The 20,160-nt window shown below is 37.0% G+C and overlaps 2 protein-coding genes across 2 annotated transcripts; both read left to right on the top strand.

Annotated features, from left to right (window-relative positions):
- Nucleotides 1–874: 874 nt before the first annotated feature.
- LOC307148907 (uncharacterized protein) lies at nt 875–2,989 on the top strand (the record flags this gene model as incomplete). Its single annotated transcript, XM_079854848.1, has 4 exons — nt 875–905; nt 1,662–1,850; nt 2,112–2,213; nt 2,303–2,989. 4 exons carry the CDS (start codon nt 875–877, stop codon nt 2,377–2,379), a joined length of 399 nt encoding a protein of 132 aa, XP_079710974.1. The 3' UTR covers nt 2,380–2,989.
- Nucleotides 2,990–4,926: 1,937 nt separating this feature from the next.
- On the top strand, nt 4,927–9,904 carry LOC307154533 (uncharacterized protein). The gene is made up of 6 exons (XM_079864547.1): nt 4,927–5,081; nt 5,229–5,549; nt 6,072–6,203; nt 6,933–7,019; nt 7,221–7,264; nt 7,383–9,904. The coding sequence occupies exons 1-6, from the start codon at nt 5,042–5,044 to the stop codon at nt 7,731–7,733; spliced, it is 975 nt and encodes a 324-aa protein (XP_079720673.1). The 5' UTR covers nt 4,927–5,041; the 3' UTR covers nt 7,734–9,904.
- The last annotated feature ends 10,256 nt before the right edge of the window (nt 9,905–20,160 follow it).

The raw sequence follows: 20,160 nt of genomic DNA, 5'->3' as shown, positions 1-20,160 counted from the left end.
ATTTTATCCTTTCCTTGACCATATTACTGAAACACAAATGTGAGACAGTCAAACTGACCAATCAGAAAACAACCACGTCCCCCACCGCACTAAAGGTGTGACAATTCATAAACATTAAGGCCTACAGGCCTTGATCACTATCAGCACTTCTGTGCCTTTACAAATTCCAAATGGCTCTTGGAGGGGTTGAAACAAGATCTTGCAAAGGATTTTCATCCTTACAGTTTCATTGATCTGACAAACAGATAGTCCCACTCCAAAATCACACCATTGGTTCTTATGTGGAGCTCGGTCAGACTGACCAAATAATCAATTTATTCACCATCATTTTTCTGAACGAGGAAGACTGACCCGACTCGTAGTTGAATTATCCTTTACATTTCCGGTCTCCGGTGTTTCTAGTCAAATGAACGTATTTTCTGAGCAGAATGTAACGTTAAATCTATGAAAATGGTTTTAAAAAGCAGGTCTCCATAGTACCATCACTTTACAGTGTCACAATGGCTGTCTTTTGTCAGAGCCTCGCCTGTCAAAGTTCATGAGTGCGTAGATGCCATGAAGTTACATTGAATACAGATGGGCGCTAATATCCTACAAAAAAACCCCAAAAGTGTGTCCCCCTATAAGTCAAGTCAAGTCAAGTCAAGTTTATTTATATAGCGCTTTTCACAATACAGATTGTATCAAAGCAGCTTCACAGTATTAAATTAAAATACTACATCAATATACATATACAAGGCATGCGGTGTAATAAATAAATTAACTTAGTCAAAGGCACTTTATGTAGCACCGGGGAAAGCTATTAAAGATCACATTGGGGGAAAAAAAAGAGAAATAAAATAAATGAATCAATACGTCTATAAACACAATAAATATGGAGTCTTTGGATCAGCACACAGCTAAAGGTGAGTGACATTTTAAAAATGTGCAAAATGAATTAGTCATCTCTGTATTTATGCAGTTACCATGGGAACGGCTGCTTTTTGCTGCTTTCATAAGTATTTTTAAAATGAATGTGATGCAACGAACAAACACTTCATAAAACTCTTAAGTCAGTTAAAAACAGTAAACATAAGGATTCTGGAAAACAAATGTAAAATTAATAAAAATGAAAATAAGAAATAATAGTTTCTATTATTTCTATATATAATATTTTTTCTTTCTGTGAAAAAAATCTGTAAAATAACACTTTTTTTATAATGACATTTATCTGCACAAGTCTGTTGTCTGTGAGTCCTGTGAGTTCATTAACCATGTTTAAAGTACTAGTTTCACTTCCCTCATTATTAATATCTCTCTATCTCCATCTCTCTCTCTTTCAGAGGAGCTGGTCATGTGTCACATTTAGCAGTTTAATTTAAAGATGCTTCCAGGAAAACTCAAAAGTCATCGAGATCTTCAGAAGAACTGAATCTAACAACAAAAAAAGATCATCTGGACTTTCACTCAAGTCCTGATCCAACAATCACATCAGTAGAACTAAAACTTGGATTAAATAATGACCAGAAGTTTAACTAACATCGTGAAATATTATACAAGTATTAGAAAGTCACTTTAAAATATTTTAGTGTCGTATAACATCAGCTGCAAATACCCACAATCCCACATTCGTGATGTGAAGTTTCTGTGCTGGAGATCTGGAGCTGATCTCTGTGCTAAAGAGACGTCTGTGAAGGAGAGCAGAAGATGGAGGGATGAGGGAAAGATCCGGCTGTATGATGACAGAGAACAGCATCTCCTGACGGGAAGCATCAGTCATGTGACTGAAGAAGATTCAGAATACTGGTGTGGAGTTCAGTCTGATCAAGGACACAAGATCTTCATCACACGAGTCCTGATCAATGTTACAGGTCAGTCCTGATCATTTACAATTACAATTATTGGTTTATATAGATCATGTTATTTAAACATCATGATTGTTTTAAAGTAAAAAAAAAAAACTGAAGTTGTCTGTTCATGCTGCTGTATCTGGGTGACTGAGTCAGCAAACAGGAATGTGTGAAAGTTTACACGGGTTTAGTTTTAATGTGCTAAAACAGAAGTGAATGTTCTGCATGAGAAGTTCATTTACTGGCATCTCTGATACTGTGAAAACATTACTGTCATTACAGAGACAACTGAGCTGAACACGCCATATCCATCATCATCAGTATCAGAGAAACCTCAAATGATCACAGAAATCACATTGACTTCACGTGATACACCAATAACAGGTGAGTATTACCGTACTAAAACCTCTTCAGATTTCCATGTATGAATCTCACATTGAACATTAAAAATCCTCTTTCTCTTGTATCTTCAGGCTCCTCTGTTATCTTCATTCCTGAGGTTTTGGTTTTGCTCCTAATTGGTAATCTGATGTTTCTATTGGCCGTATGAAAGTCACGCATTCAGAAATGATGTCATCGACAGATTGCCTTCACTGTGACCACTAGATGGCACCTTTTGAGCTTGAATCTAATATTTCTTTTTAACCTTTTATATTATGGAAGAAAATTAATGACAAATGTCTTTGAAGCAATAAACGCTTGTTGAATTGCACTACTTGAACAAATATGCATTGCAATAACTGTGCTTGCACTTTAATGCATTGTATTTTTAGGGCTACTACTACTACTTCTGCTCTTTGACATGAACTGTGTGAACTGCTGCCACCTACAGGACTAATTTCAAGCATTCAAAGGAGGTTGGTGACCTTTTTCTGGTCAGGACAACACTGGATTCGATCAGCCGCTTTGTCTATCCCAGTACAAGAAGGGGGGAAACTTTAGCAAATACAGAAACTACTGTTTTTGTCTCAGTTCTCATTTTAACGGCCTGATAACTTAAAAAAAAAATAAATAAAAATAAAAACCCAGATGAGGGTTGTGATATTGTTTGAAAATGTGATATTCATGGATTATGGAAAGCTTTTAGCTTATGCTCTAATACTGTTTATTTCACAAAACTGACTCCCCACTGATGTAATAAAACAAACATGTTGGTTCTGAAAAAGATCTTGTATAATACTTGTGAATACTGTGAATTTATACTATACTCATATTATCAGTTTATGTTAACCATGATTGCTAATATTAATCTAGCTAATAAGTATGATTTTTAAAGTTCACTGAAATGTGATGTTCTCAGTAAAACTCATCTGAGCTCTTTTTATTGAGAACTTAATCACACTTTCAGCCTTTCTTTAAATCTCTTACTAAATGACAACATATTAAATAAAATAAAACATTATATGTAATGAAGCGCACAGTTAAAGGATAATTGACAGTACATTAATGTATGCTGTATCAATCAATCAGCAGTGTTTAATTGGTCGCCATATTGAATATTACATGGTACCAGGAGTGGGGTTAGAAGAACGCCATGGATGCTATTAAACCACCGGGGTCGTTGAAGTTTGTGGAAATGTTGACGAACAGAATATACTGCTTACTTTTGCAAGATTTTGATAACTTATTTTATTTACTTGCCGTTTTTTGGCTGGGGTTAAGTTAATAACACATTTTTCTGTGCTTTATACAGACTTTAACAATAACATCAGAAGAGAACAGATACCCAGCTGAGAAGAGATTACTATCACAAATGAGTAAATTTGATGCGTCTCATCGGTTCTGGCAGATTCTGAGAGAAGCAAAGATTGTACATTTAATACTAATGTTTTCATCGACTTCCATTTAGGATTAAATTACATCTATTTCTATTTTACTTTTGTGTCCGCTCGCCATTTTAAACTGCGTGTTTCTTTGGTTATATTGGTTCTCAAATATAATTAAAAGGGTGGATTATGGTCAGAAATATCATGCAGTTGAGCTGTGTACTTGGAGTGTTTGCAGATACAGTGCTAATGGGGGCAGAGGTTCACTTTTCTCTCTTCTCGTCTTTAATAAACTGCAGACGTGGTTGCCTGAAGAGCCTGGTGTTGGTGCTTCATTTGTGGTGCTGGGTGAAATGTACTACACATGTGAGAAAGTTGTTATAAAACTACAAAGAGTTTGTGTGGGCTTCTGTCCATGATCAAGAATGGAAGAGGTTAAAGGAGATCCTTACCACTGAACCTGTCCTTGATTTTGTTTCGTTTGATCACAAAGGCCAACTAAGATCTCTACAGACGCCTCTAGGATGGACTGGGTGCTGTGCTTCTTCACACGTGTCTAGTACAATTATGTGGTTCTGTTTCATTAATTCAGTGTGTACTTTTTTTCTTGATTTACACATTTCCAATGAATGGAAGTGAAATGTGACAACATGCCCCATAGGTGGGGTACATTGTAACATGTGAGGGGCATGTTGTCACACCACATGACAGCTTAAAATGTTATCTGACCTATAAGATTTTCCAAGACAAACAAAAATATTTTCTACATAAAATACAATTATTAACTTTTTCATATAAAATAATGTTTTTTTTAGTAATTAAAAATAAAGTAGTTCATTTTATAATAACGAACACACTGGAAAACACAGCTATACAACATAGTTCAAAACATAATAATAATTAATAATTTCTGAACATTGACTCAGTCATTATTCACCCTTTTCTTGTGGTTTATCAATAGAATTGATAAGAGCATAGAATAGAATATCACAATTCTAATAGGGGCTCATTGTAACTCAGTGTGACAACATGCCCCGCCTGCACAACTAGGATTTAAACCCTGCTAGTGTCTTCTGCTGGTTAGCGAAGCATTAAAGAAACATATCAACTGTTAAATAACAGATATAAGATTAAAATAATATCAGATTTGTCTCATTTTAAATAAACACAAAAAATAGAGATGAAAAAGTAACATAAGTATGAAATATACTTTTTTTATGGTTAAACAATTGTTCAGTGATATCTTCCCTCTTTATTATTATCTCTCTCTCTCTCTCTCTCTCTCTGTCTCTCTCAGGGGAAGTGGGCGTCTCTGACACATTCAGCTCTTCATGTTAAACATGTAACGAGGAAAGAAACACTCAGAACTTTTCTGAACACACATCGAGAGCTTCAGATGAACCGAATCTACTAACAACAGAGAAGAGCATTTAATAAGAGAGAAGAATGAAGATCATCTGGACTTTCACTCTGCTGATGATTCCTGGTAAGAATCTGAACTCAGAGTAAATCATGAAAAACAGCACAGAATTGATGAGGAGAGTCTTTAACTTCAGTTCATGTTGTTCTATTGACTGTTGAATAAAGTTAATTTCTGTGTAAATTAAAGTGTTTTAATGCTGGTTTGTTGTAGGTGTCGTGAGCTCCATGAGTGTGACAGGATATTCAGGAGAAGGAGTCACAATCAAATGCAAATATGATAAAGAATATACAGATAATAAAAAGTATATTTGTAAAGAACAGGGGTCAAAGTGCAGAGATCGAATCAGGACTAATGAGAAAGATAAATGGGTTAAGAATGATAGATTCTCTCTGTATGACGACACAAGATCAGCAGTCTTCACTGTGACCATCAGAGATCTGAGAGAACTGGATTCTGGGAAGTACTACTGTGGAACTGATATAACTAGAGAAACAGATCCCTCCACTGAAGTGAATCTGAAGGTTTTAACAGGTGAGTAACTGAGACCCTCAAACTCATGATGATCTCCACAACATCACGATACTCAACACTGACTGTAATTACTGACGTTCACATGTGAAACTCATTAAAAATGTGTTTGTGATTAAATGAAGAAAAAGTATCATTACTGACTTCATTCTTTACACAATAATATCTTGGTTTGTGTTTTACAGGTACGGATGCAGATCACTGTGTGTCATGTTTGCAGCTGGTTCTGTTTAAGCAGGTTTAACCACAGGATTATTTTTAATTTGGATGTTCGTTCTGTTCAACAAAGCAAAACCACAAACAGTTAAAAAGAGGAAGAATAACAACAAAGTACATGTGTTTGTATACATGTGTTTATGTTTGTAGTTTATGAAGGTAAAAGTGCAGCTTTGCATGAATTCTGGGTAATGAATGTGTGATAGACATCAGTAACACGTATCATGAGAAAAGAGATGTCAAGTTCTGTGTGTGAAAAAACATCCTTTAGAAATTCATTGTGTTGTTGTTTTATATACTGTATATAAGTTCCTGAAACATCATCACCGTTATCATCAACTACAACATCTTCATCATCATCATCACCACCTCCATCACCACCATCATCATCATCATCTGCTTCTTCTTCTTCCTCATCAGTCGAAACTTCACCGTTCACAGGTGTGTCCACATCAGCCAGCGATCTTGTGCTGAAATACAAACATGTGATCAATGAGTGTAACATGTGAGGAGGCCTGACGCCCCCTAGTGACTGAAATATATTACTAAACATAAAAATACATGATATTTCACCTCCAATTTAAATAATACATTTAATTGTAATATTTTATTAATTTAAATAAAATGTTAAATCGTTCATTATTAACAACAACAACCATACTAATAACCCAATCATTCTTGTTTACATATTAGACTTCCAGTGAATTCGCTGGTTTAAAGACATTATAACTTATGACTCTTGACTTGGTAGGATCCCGCACTTCCATCCTCAACAACAAAATATTGTGGAATGTTTTTTGGGATTTCACAGTGTTTTACCTTGTGTTACTGTCTCTTTAAGCCATCACCGGTGCAGGTTTAGCGTCGCTTTTGCTGGGTCAATTCCTCTTTGTGGTGCCAGATCAAACTTTGGTGGAAAACGTGTTAAACTGAGTGAAGAATGTTGTGTTTTTAAATGTTGTGTTACAGCCTATAGGGTCCAAACAATGTATTTAGGGCAAACTAGCTGGTACATTCAACTAACTAATGGGTTGTGTGAATGTACAATGTTAAACCTGTGAATCCAGTATCACGGTCTGGCTAATCCTACTCCAAACGTCGAGCTACGCCCATGATCTGATATTTAGCTCAGATGATCAGATTCTCTGATGATTTCTCCTGTGTTTTCAGGTTCTTCTCTGATCGTTCCTCTGGTTCTGGTTCTGATCATCGCTGGACTCTTATTCCTGTTTCTCTGTAAGAAGCGTCATTCTCGAGGTAAAACTCATTCAGATTCAGAAACTCTGTGTTTAAAACACAGATTTGTTGATCTTTTTCCCACTTTGATTCTGTCGCCACCTATTGGCTACAACAAGATGTGAGCAAAATACAGATATTTGATGATGTATGAAAACATGTACACAAGATATCAGTGTTGAAATGCAGAATATTGAATTTAGGAATAATTATTTTTGGCAGGTGGTGATTCGTCGTCTCAGACTGGACCAGGAAAACATGAAGTGGTGAGTCCAGTTACTGTATAAAATAAGATGTTTATTTTTTATTCATAATCTCAATGAATTCAAATGTCTTCAATCCTGATAATATTTATTTCTGTATATAATTTCTGTCTCTCCTCAGGTTTCTCACACTGGTTGCGATTATGAGGAGATTAAAGACACTCACAAACAATTACCCACAAGCCCCTGTGATTCTAACAGTACTGTTTATGCCACTGCCCAATTACCCACAAGCCCCTCTGATTCTTACAATACTGTTTATGCCACTGCTCAATTACCCACAAGCCCCTCTGTTTCCTCTGCTACAGTTGAGAAAGGCACTGGTGACTCTCAGTGCTTCATCACATCTGCTGAGGATCTGAATTACGCAGTGGTGAATTTCCACAAACAATCTGACTGTCTTGACAGTGTCAGTTTCAGGAATTATCAGGATTACAGTGAATACACTGCTGTCAATCATCTCAGTGCTTGACGAGACACAGCAGAGGATATAAATCAGATCATCTTGAATGTTTGAACCTTGGCTTTGGCATTAAGTTTCCATGTAGCTGTTCCTGCTTTGCTGGACCCATCCGGTTCCCATGCTCTCTTCCTTCACTGGTTCCTCCAGTTCCTTAGCTCCACCACCTTTATTGGTTTTGTCCAGTTTCTTGGCACCATCTCCTCCATCCCTCCAGCTTCCCCTGGGATCCCTCATCTTTAAAACTCTGCCTTGTCCTTGTCCCTTGTCCCTCTGGTCCAGTGGCTCCCCCTGGTCTTCCAGCCCTCTGACTCCGCCTTGGTCTTGCATCTCTCCGGCTCTGTCCTGGACTGCACCGCCTATTGCTCCGCTGGAGGTCTTTATTCCTCCGGCTCCATCAATGCATCCCACTTCGCCCATTCCACCACCATCGAGTTGATGATGGATATCCGCCACTATGGTGTAGTTTTTGTTTAACGAGTGTTTTTGTTATTGTTTAAGGAGTACATTCACATCTAATTTTGAAGTCTCTTTCTCTCTCTCTCTCTCTCTCTCTCTCTCTCTCTCTCTCTCTCTCTTTGCATGCTGTGAGCATTTTGGGTGTGTGAGTGTGTTCACAGAGAGGTGTTTGAAAGTCTTTATATTCTCTTTTGTTATTTAATTTGGACATTTAAAACCACGTATTGGTGGTGTTCGCCGAAGAGTCTGCATGTCGCATGTCTCAGAGTCGCTTCTGACCTGTTTCGCGGCATCACACTATGTGTTCCTGCTCAGGGTGTGTCAGTTGTCGGTGGTCAGAGAAGAGGTTGGACATGACAACGGTTCTTCGGCCTCCAGGATGAATAAAGCGGTTGGGGTTTTTGTTAAAGAGGAGAAGCTAGTAAACCGCCTGATACGCAACAGGATTGTGATAAGTGTTTGTTACTGGAAATGAGGATATTGAGCGTGCATTAGCTCAGTATGGTAAATGTGCTTGTGCAATTTAAAATAATCTAATTAGGATGTAAAAATGAAGCACTGAAACATGTGATGTCTTTTAGGAGACAAGTGTTTATGTTTCTGAATGTGCCGAAGTTAGATGTGTCTTTCAGAGTTGTGAAGGAAAATCATACATGCTTTATGCCAGTACAGGTAGCTTGAAGTGTTTTTGAGTGTGGAGATCTTGGGCACAAAAAGTTGACATGCCCACATAGAGCCCAGGCTAATGAGGAGCCGCTGGGCCTAGTGGTGTAACTGGTTAATAATACTACCATACAGCCTCAGCCTGAAGAAGAGACTATCACTCCGAAACATGAATCACGTGAAAGTGTAGACAAAAATCTAAATAACGGAGGTAAAATGGTGAATGTGGCACAAGAGCATGAGGAAAGAAACAAGAGCTTTGCAAAACTAGAATGCTCAAATGCACAAGGTGAATTTCATACTTTATTCCCTGTATCTGTATTTGTTTACATTTTTTTTCTCTATTTCCATCTTTCTATTGCACTTTTAAAACTGGGTTCCTTAAATATAAATGGGGGCAGAGATAGGAATAAATTAGCCATGATTTCAGAGTTTGTTAAATAAGTTGATATAGTATTTTTGCAAGAAACACATACAAGTAATGATTATGGTATGTGGTGGGAAGGGAAATATGTTCTGAGCCATGGCACAAATACAAGTGATGGGGTAGCTATTCTTTTTTCCAAAGATTTTAATGTAAATATTCTATCAGTAGATGAAACTGTGAAAGGAAGAGCACTGTTAAACAAAAACAATTAAAGTGGTGCCAGTCCATCAAACACACTCTACACTCAAACACTGATTCACAACAATGACAGGAAGAAGGATCAAACAGTGTTGAACCGGCAACAGTGTAACACGCCAGCCAGCCGCCTGTTAACTTGAGCTAAACACAGGTCCAATAATCATTGGTCCCCTGTGGAAAGGCAGCCGGGTACGACGAAAATCCGTGAAGAAAACGTAACGTGAAAAGCATAAGCAAAGCAGCAGATGTTCAGCGCTGATGTAGCCAACTGGCTAGGCTAAGTCCTTCCACAGCAGAGAAATTAATATTTTTTAATAAAAATCTATACAAAAGTGAGACATTGTGGCTTGATTTATTTTGTTATTATTCATTTTCCATGACTAAAATAACATTATGCACAGTGAGGAGCCTACAGTCTACAAGCTTCACATAATAGAAAAATACAATAATAATAATAAAAAAAAAAAAATTGTAATGGCTCGTTGTCAAGGTTGTTTCAGATCAACACCTGCAAGTGACCACTAGGTGTCACTGTTGAGACGGGTGTCGGATTGTTTCGAAGCCTTGACACAATATGGCACATTTGGTTCAACTGTTTCATTGTTTCACAAAGCCTCGATCTGCCCACCACCATTACGAACTGCTCTGAGACAAGGTTGAGGATCCAAATGCAGTTTATTTAACGGGTTATCCAGAATCGTAATCAAACACAAGCAAATGGTCAAGCACAGGAAGGCAGTCCAAACAAACAAACAAGGGTAATCCGAGAAACAGACAAAACTCCAAGAACCAAGAGACAATGAAATCAGGGAGAATGCTCAGAAATGCAGCCCAACTACATACATAACTTCACAGTGAGTGATAGGAGGAATCAGGCTTATATGTGGTGAGCTAAACCAAATAATGAGACACAGGTGGATGCAATCAGGGATGATGAGTCCAGGCAGTGAGTTATGGGAAATGTAGTTGTGAGCAGGGGTTAAAGTGGGCCGGAACGGTCCGGAACTGCGTTCCGGCACGTCAGATAAATTAATAAATAAATAGATTCAAATCAAATCAAATCATTCTCATCAAATTCAATAATAATCATCATTCATCAAATCAAAACCCCCTGAATGAATATCACCCCCTGGGCCTGCATTCACAAACACGCTTCCCGAAGTTAGGTTCTCAGTCACGGTTCTCCTGTCTGATTTTAGTGCATCTACACCGGTTCACGCCTCTCCTCCCCGCTGAACGCCAGCGATTACTAATGCGTGAAATGCACTCACGGTGGTTGAGGTTCGATATTCGCCGGACTTTTGTTTTCCCTTGTAATATATTTTATTATTTATTATTATATTATATTTATACCTGAGAATGCTTTGACGTGTTTCCACAGCGCATGATGCCTAAGGGAACGTCTGCCAATTCCACCAACTGCGTTAAACGTAGTCTATAATTTGTCTTATTTAAAATTACTTTTAACATTTAAAAACAGACGTCTTCAAATTCCAAAGCTTGTAGAAGGTTCCTATTGGCAATACTGACTTAGGCTACAGCTTTGGTAGCCTTGAGTAAATTAACTTGTCTCAGAAAATGATTCATAAAACAGTTGAGCCTTTGTTTACTTTCTTCACTGACACAGACGAAAATGAAAAGACTATCAGTCAAAGTTCAGCTTTAGGAGGGGAAGAAATAGGGCAGGATAAGGAGACTGAGAGAAAAAGAACGATGAAGATGAGGAGATGTAACCCACCCAATTAATTGAGGCTGTGTTTTGATGTATTTTTCATGTTTGATTTTTTTTTATTTTGATTCTATATTTTTCCTTGCCTAGCCTAATGCATGAAATGTTCAGACATATTTTTTATTATTATTTTATTTTATTATTTTGTTTTCACTGGTTGATGAAAATAAATGCATTGCGTCGATGGGTGCTGACGTCACATACGCGCCAGCTCATTGAAGAGAGAGATGTGAGCCACATGTGTGGCTATCATTAATCTAAACCATCGTTGTCAATATTTTCCTAAATGGATGTCTGAACTGTTTTATTGCATTAGGTAAGTCACAATTGTTTCATATTTTCATAAATAATGTTTAATTTGGTGTTTGTTCATATAAGAAAATGTGGATGGTTAATGCTGTTCGTAATCGAGTATAAAGTGTGCCATAGAACACATGTAAAATGTTTATGCTGTAGAAGTATACTTGTTAAAACTTGTTTGCACATTTGTGTAATGGGAATAGTGTTTTGAGTTGAAAAGTTATGACTGTTAAATGCATTTCGTGATGGGTGCTGACGTCACATACGCGCCAGCTCATTGAAGAGAGAGATGTGAGCCACATGTGTGGCTATCATTAATCTAAACCATCGTTGTCAATATTTTCCTAAATGGATGTCTGAACTGTTTTATTGCATTAGTGTGGATTGTTTCAACGCTCCGTGATCGTGTTGGATTCGCGCAGTGCGGGAGAACCGCGCTGGATTTCACTGTGGAGGAACTGCGTCATCTGGGACTCTGCCTTCACGAGAAAAAAAAAGAAAGATTCGTTCATCGTTCATTCCTGCAAAGATTGTAGTAGGCATTCACATGCAAACGAACTGTACTGAGTCACTTCCATTTCCACTCGAACTGAGTCACTTCCATTTCCACTCGAACTGAGTCACTTCCATTTCCACTCGAACTGAGTCACTTCCATTTCCACTCGAACTGAGTCACTTCCATTTCCACTCGAACTGAGTCACTTCCATTTCCACTCGAACTGAGTCACTTCCATTTCCACTCGAACTGAGTCACTTCCACACGAACTGAGTCAATTACATTCACACGAACTGAGTCAATTACATTCACCCAAACTGATTGATTGATTATTATTTTTTTAATTTATTTTCTTTGATTGTCATTGATAAAATATAAATATTTTGTTTTCAAATGGTGATTGGTAAAAGGCAAAGTTATTCTCATGTGATGTGTGCAAAGTGATGCGTGCACATTGAAGTGAAGTTAAAAACAAAACAACAATTTCAGTGAATACAGTTACTGTTCAGTGAACTGATTGTTTCATTCATTCATTTTCATTTCATTCATTCAATTCATTTTATTCATTACTTAATTCTATTTCATATTTTATTTTATTAACTGGTTTATTATTATTATTTTTTTTTAGTTAGTACTTTAGGAAACTATGTAAACGAGTGCAGACACACATTTAAGATTATTAAATTATTATTTTTTTTGTTAATGCAAGGTGTGAGACCCCGAACCCGGGACTCCAGATATTAATATAGTTTTTTTTTTAATTTATCTGTATCTGGTGAGCTCAGACCCGGTAGATATTTTTCCTCCTTTTCTTTTCTGGTGTTAAGTCCTACTGATGGGTTACAGAGACAGCAGGTATTGACAAGGTTTTAAATTGATACATTTCTTATACATTTTTTTGGCCTTCAAAAGCCCTAAAGTGAACATATGTAGGTCAGAGAAAGCCACATTTTCTAGGGGGAGCATGCCCCCGAACCCCCCTAACTACCTCACATTTGAGTCTGTTTTGGACTTCCCATTTTTATGTTTAAATTTACATTGTGTAAAACAAGGTTGTTTTCCATATTGTGGTGTGATACTTGGTGCCACAGTGACACACCACGATACTCAATATGTAGTCCCACGGTGGGTCATTTTCCCCTGTTGCACCTACACAAAATTTGAGGGTTCCCCCACCTGCAAAATCCCACTTTAACCACTGGTTGTGAGTGAATCATGATAGTCTGATGTGGAGTGCCCTCTGGTGGCTCTCAAGGGCATTCCAGCTAATGACCGTTACAGTTCCTGTCACCACCACACAAAGCACAGTTTTTATGGTGACAGTCCGTTGAAGATTGTATTGAATCTTCTACTATAAAGATGAAGATTGACATTTTGTTAATTAAAAAAGAAGCACTTTATGTTTATGTTTAAAAAATATTTATTAACTAATTTTCCCTGGGACCCACACACTTAATGTAGGTTTGTCTCTGGTCGCGATGAACGTGAGCCAAGGCAGAATTTCCCATTCTTACTTTCCACACTGACAGTTAGTTATTGAATAATGAAATCTGAAGCTCCTTACTGCAGTAAATCCTGAAGATGGACCATATTTCATCACATTCAAAGTGGCAGTGCCACATCCTATAGAGAAATAGTTTGAACCTTTAGTTCAAATCATATCTGTGTATTAAACATCAAATCATTTCTGAATCTGATTGGTTGTAATTGTGTCAAATCACTGTCTTTAAAGGGGAACCAGGAGTATGAAAAAGAGAAATGACACACAGGAATCTCAGGTGAGAATAATTATCAGAAGTTTACTGATCAGGGAAATTATATCTCAGGGTATCTAAAAGATTGAAAGTCTGAATGTAGCAGTGACTTTTTCTAGTGAGTTGTTTATAGACGGTCCGTGTAACGCTTTGCAGTTCTTTGTTCAATTTGAAATTTAATAATCAGAAATGAGAAAACGGCCCCTAGATTTCGGCTTGATTTTTCGTTTTTTGGTTCACAGGCAAAAAACGAATAAATGACTTCAAAATTCGTTTTGCACATCTGGGCGGCCTGACACGCCCCTTTCCACCGATTGGTCAAGCAAATCTGAGCATGTGACGTCATCAGTTGTCGCTCAGGTCAGGTCTGTTCAACAAAATAATAGTCCTCTACTATGGCTACAGATTCTTAAACTGTATAGGGCAGGTCCTATTGGGCTTTCTTCTGTGCAACTTTACACGTTTCACAGAAATCATTACATCAGAAATATTAATTATTAGTCTGCCACCAGCCTGTTTTATTTAGCTGTGTGTGGTGAAGCTGCGCTTGACATCGCCGAGCGGGAGAGGCTCACTGACCAACAGTCAGCAGTCAGAACTTTTCTTTTAGACGCTCTGTTTTGCCACGGGATGGTGATTGCAAATAATGCCAATCGGCTGAGGGTGGGTACCGATGATGGTGAAATACATTTTTACTGAAACTGTAGGCTAATCATATCCGCGACCCGTGAGAATGAGACAGATGATTGACAGGACGATAGCGGAGGCAATTAAAGGCGCAAGATAACTTATGTTAACAAAAACATAAATAAAAAAAGTGTTTAACCATTTCATGCATGAATTATGATAACCTCAGTCAGGATTTTTTTTGTGTTTTTATTGCTCTTAGGGCATGGAAAACAAGATTTTATTTTTTTATTTTTCATTTTACAAAATTTTCAAAGAGATTTTCAGATGTCCACTTGAATGGAGAGCATGCGTTTATGGTTTAAACTGAAGAGATATTGTATTAAATATAATACAATAATCAAACAGATGTAAGAATTGATAAATTAGGAAATTCCAGACAGTCTGTTTTGGGGGTGACCAGGCCCTGAGAGGACAAAAGGACCTCTCTGGAGATTAGCATTTGAACTGGCTCTCATGCACCATCGAGACGAAAGTCTCACCTCCGAGTCATCTAATCTACATCTCTTTCCATCTCCCCTCACCCCTATCTCTCATGCTCAGACGATCACCTGAAATCACCCAAGAAAATGTATAGTTTAATGTGAATGATTATCACAGAGTATTTTCATGTTTGGTATCATTTAAAATGTCACTGTGCGACTGGTACAGATATCTCATATCCAGATAGATAAAATAAAAGGTAATTAGGTTTTAAGAGTTTATGGATAACTGACTTACAAAGGAAGGTGGTCTCTAAGCAAATGGTCACCCACCCCCATGAAGGTGCGACCACTGCATGCAAATTTCTTTTGTTAGCACATGTTTCCATGTGAAAGAGGTCTGACTATTTAATGAGAGGCAGCAGAGAGTTCGGGGCCTTTTTCTGTACTTCAGATGGCCCGTGTATTTCTTAAAGTTGGGTTTGCATCTTTTCTTTATTCCGGAGAATTTGATGTTTTGTATCGATTATCTTTGAATTGATTATGAAATTGGCATGATACATTTACCTGACATAATAAATTGTTACATTTGATTATTCTAACTGACTTTGATATTATTTCCATTGAAGAGTTAAACGGAATAGTCAAACATTCACTCATGATTAATGATCCACAGATATCATTAAAACCTTTTCATTTATGGAGTCAGATGAAATAAACGAGTAAATATGTGATTAATATATATTGCATTTAACCAACCAATACTTCGCATGAGTGAGGACAGAGCACGTGAGACCTTCCCTGTGTTATTGGAAAACCTCCATTGGACCAATTTCACGGGCTTTACAAAATGGTGACCTCGAGGCGTGATCTCAAAACAGATCAAAAACAGATTCACGAGAAACGTCCTTTCCAGCAAGTATTGGGATCTTAAAATCAACAAGAGGTTTGAAAATCATCTCTTTCTTCTGCAGTTGTGGTAAGTCAATTTTCTTTGCATTTTTAGAAGTGTTGAAGAAATGTTTGATGTGGCAGCCAGATGAAGAATGAAAAACCTTGTGTATTAGATTTTAAAGATCGCCTTGTTTTGCCTAAGCAACAAGAAACGAAACCTAAAGTGAGAATAACATCTTCCAAATAATTAATAACTCGATGAAGAGCTGAAAAAAGTAAAGCCTAAAAGTTTTAAAATCAGCCGCATGTTTTCCGGCCATTGTTGTATCTGGGCTTGTTAACAAACCAGCAACACGTGAAGAGAATGAGCAAACTAACAAGAAACAGAGAAAGAAAAATCAACGTTTGTAAACAATTGGAAAACACATGATTTTATAAATAAAAAGGCAGATCTATGCATTGTTTATGAAAGGAAAATTTTGGGAAAACAGGATGATATGATTTACAGGCTAAAACTCAAATATCAAGGATAATGCTAAATGCTAAAACCATGCTGCGCTCAAGGCTAATGCTAAATGCTAAAGCCATGCTGCGCTCAAGGCTAATGCTAAATGCTATTGTCCATGTTGCTTTCAAAACGCTCAAGGCTACGCTAAATGTTAAAGCCATGCTGCATTCAAGGCTAATGCTAAATGCTAAAACTTTAACATTGATGGAATTAAATTAAGATATTCAATTTAATTTGGCTTATTTCAGTTCCTCTGAAAAGTAAACCTCTAAAGTATTTGATATGCTATCTAGTCAAAAATTCACGAAAATTAGAAAATTTTGCTTGGTTATCACTGTTAGGTGGTTGGGGATATGGCGAGACTGTAAAAACGATGGCAGAGTAATCTCTAAAATATATCCAACACAACTGACAGGAGCTGTTAGATGTGGCGAGTCTGTAAAAACGATGGCAGAATAAACTCTAAAACATTGTAACACGCTGGGGTAATACAAGTATAAAAAGGCGTCGTTATAACTAGCTATGATCGCGCGCATCCTGATTTTGACCGTCAAGCTGTTCAAATATTTGAGGATACTATTCTGAGCGATGAATAATTCTGTTAATTTTCAAATTGGTTTGTGCTACAACATGCACATAGGCTAATTTAAAGTTTATTCTTTAAACACAGGATTAATTTACTGTAAGTGTAGTTGAAACACTTAGGCAAAGGTGATATAGATGTTGTATTCTATTGCTTTGTTGTGGGTGTATTTGGAACACTTAGGTAAAAGGTTGTAGATGTTGTATTCTAGGCCATGTGTCCTGTGTATTTAACTGAATTAAACACGCGTGTCTATGCTGAATTCGGTGGCTATAGTGTGACTCACAATGAATTTGATCAGAAAACATGTAATTGGATAAACAAAAAGACAAGTCGATGCATTTGTTTATGAAAAGCAAGGTTGAGAAAAACAGGATGATGTGATGCATATTCTGTTTAGATTTTCAAATTTGTAGTTGTGCTTGACACATTGTGCTAGAACACACTTTATAGTTGTTTGTGCTACGAAAATGTGCACATAGGCTAGTTGAGTTTATTCTTTAAAAACACAAGATTGCTTTACTGTAAGTGTTGTAGAAAACACTTAGGTAAAAGGTTGTAGATGCCATGCATGCTAGGCCACGTGTCTTGTGTAAACTGGATTAAATATCAAGTGTGTTTGTTGAATTTGTTTGTCTCCTTACAGGAGCATAGGATTGCCATGTGGCCACAATGTAAATCACAAGACAAAGAAATCTGAAGATCAGAAACAGCGAATGCATCTCATTAATCCTGAAACAAAAACCTTTTCAGATTTAAGGCTTCAGAGAACTAAATATTGTTACGTTTGAACTCATTCTGGATTGCTCTGCAATTATTTTTCCCAAATAGATTACCAGATTCGTATATTTCCACAAGTTTGCGCCAGACATTAGTGACGACTAATACTGGATATCAGATTCAAGTGTACTTGAATGAGGGGGACGAGTTAATTTCCGTCCAGAATCAGCTAATGCTGTTTGATCAACCTGGATTCGGGTGCGTTCCATAACCTCTGTTCTAATTTAATGTTCTTTTAGATAAGTGTACGTGGATATCCCACGGGCTTGACTAAACCAAAGCCATTTTAAGAAAAGTAAGTTGATCGACTAACGTCTTTTAATGGTGGTCTTGACCTCTACTAATTGAAACGATTGAATTAAGTTCCTGAGGTGGCATTCAAGGGGGCTATTGAAGTGTCTGTTATTTTGTACGTGTGAATACGGCAGATTCCAGATATTTAGCCAATTACCTCTGTTTTGGTAAGCCAGACTGGCGAGATTGTGTCGTGCATCCTTAGGAGAAGGACTGCAAAGCGATATAGTTTCCTAATCTATAAAAAGAAAATATAAAGTAAGAGCAAATAGAATAATTAAACATTAAAATGGCCATTTAAAAAGACTAAATGAGAAGAAAAGGTATTTGAAACCTAGCAAAGGAAAAAAGAAAAACAGCGAATGTACATCTTATCAGCCCTGAGCCAAAAAGCCTTTTAATATTCAAATGTATTGACATGAGAACAAGCAGAGATTTGACCAGGCGTTAAGTTGTTCCAGAGACTCTTCAGAGACTAAAAACAATATAATTTGACTTGTATTGTTAAAGAATATAATTATATTATAGCTTGAATTATAATAAACATTATATTACACTCGCCGAGCAGGACAATAATTGGAGAAGTGTGACTTTCGTCATTAAAATTGAATTTCTGAAACAGAATTTCATTTGTGTGCTACCCAGTGCCAAAAGGGTGGGGTATGCCTTTATTTTTCACCGTTAGAAAACACGGCTAGAATTGTGGCACAGGTAATAGCAAACCAAATTGTGCAACAACTAAAATGTAATCTAATCAGAGAAGTAAATTTACAAGGAGGGTACCACAGTTTTTTGCAGGTCAAAAAATATCTGCACTAACTAAAATGTGTGAACGACACCATAAACAGATCTGGCTGTAATGAGAGAAAGCAATGAGCATTGCACATGCAGCGGACTGAAGGCTGAACTAAAAGAGCAGCTTCAGGTGTCACAACACACTGAAACAACAGCAACAATTCAGACTTGGTCAATGAAACTCGGTTTCATGTGACATCTGGAATTAAAATTGCAACTTACATGATAATGGAACAAGTAAAAGAATTCCACACGTCTGAATTTAATGTTTTTGAAATATTGGAATTATCTGTGGTTCGCTCTCCTCTGTTTTCTGTCTCAGGCTTACTTCTGCAAAATGGTGGAGCCCACCTGGAGCAAATCCAGGACAGCGGAATTGAGACTCGGGAGATGGGTGAAAAGACATTATAAAAGGCCTTTTCACACGTCACACTATCACATTACTGCATAAATATGGCCTCCCAGTTTAGAACTGGATCAAAATTAGCAACACAATTGTTATAGATTATATTCCACCCATCTCCTAGACATGAACACTGAACACACACCTCCATCACTATACCCTCACAGCATCATCACCTGGGGTAGATAGAGTCTATCCAGGCTGAACACTACACATCAGACGAAGATGTGTCATCTTCACACTAACAGATCCAGATAGCTTCACACACACAGGGTGGAGCTGATCTCATGATCATTGTCTAACAGAGACACAGAGAATAGCATACGCTATTCACAACAGACTGCCAACTAATGTAACACACATGAACAACTGAATGGCTACAGTCACAAATCAAGGCAAATTCTAAGGCAGACCTGCCATTAAATTTCAAACTCTACACTCAAAAAAAAAATTTGTTGAACGAACTTAATTAAATTAAGGAAAGGTTTTCCACGAAATTTAATTACATTGTTCCAACAAGATCTAATTTGTTTGATATGATTTGTTGTAATCGTGTTGTATGAACTTGAATTCATTTAGTCAAGACTTCTAAAAAAAATTGTGTCATTCCTACTAGATAAAGTTTTGCCATCCCTAATAGAGAAAATCTTTTCAGGTTAACTATGTCTAATTTTGCCATGCCTACTCTAAAAAATAATGCCCTGTTAACTACATTTAATTGTGTCATGTCTAATATATCTAACAAAGCCATGTCAACAACATACATTTTTGTCCTGCCTACTAGATAAAATTGCCAACATTATAATTTTAGCTAACTTGACTCTAGTTACTTCCAATGAAAGTGAAATACTTGTGTTCAAGTAAAACCACTTTTTACATAGTAACAATAAATATTACTTATCTACGTGAGGTTAGTCTAAGAAAGTCAATATGTTCAATACGTTTTGCAAACAAGGCAATAGAAACATTTACTAAGTTAAAAAATGACAATGTAAATAAAACATGACCACACAAGAGAATATAACAGCATTTTCTTTTGTTTATTAC

This window comes from Squalius cephalus (assembly GCF_949319135.1).
Source record: "Squalius cephalus genome assembly, chromosome: 2".
In the NCBI taxonomy this organism is placed as follows: domain Eukaryota; kingdom Metazoa; phylum Chordata; class Actinopteri; order Cypriniformes; family Leuciscidae; genus Squalius; species Squalius cephalus.
This window is presented reverse-complemented; position numbering and strand designations above follow the sequence as displayed.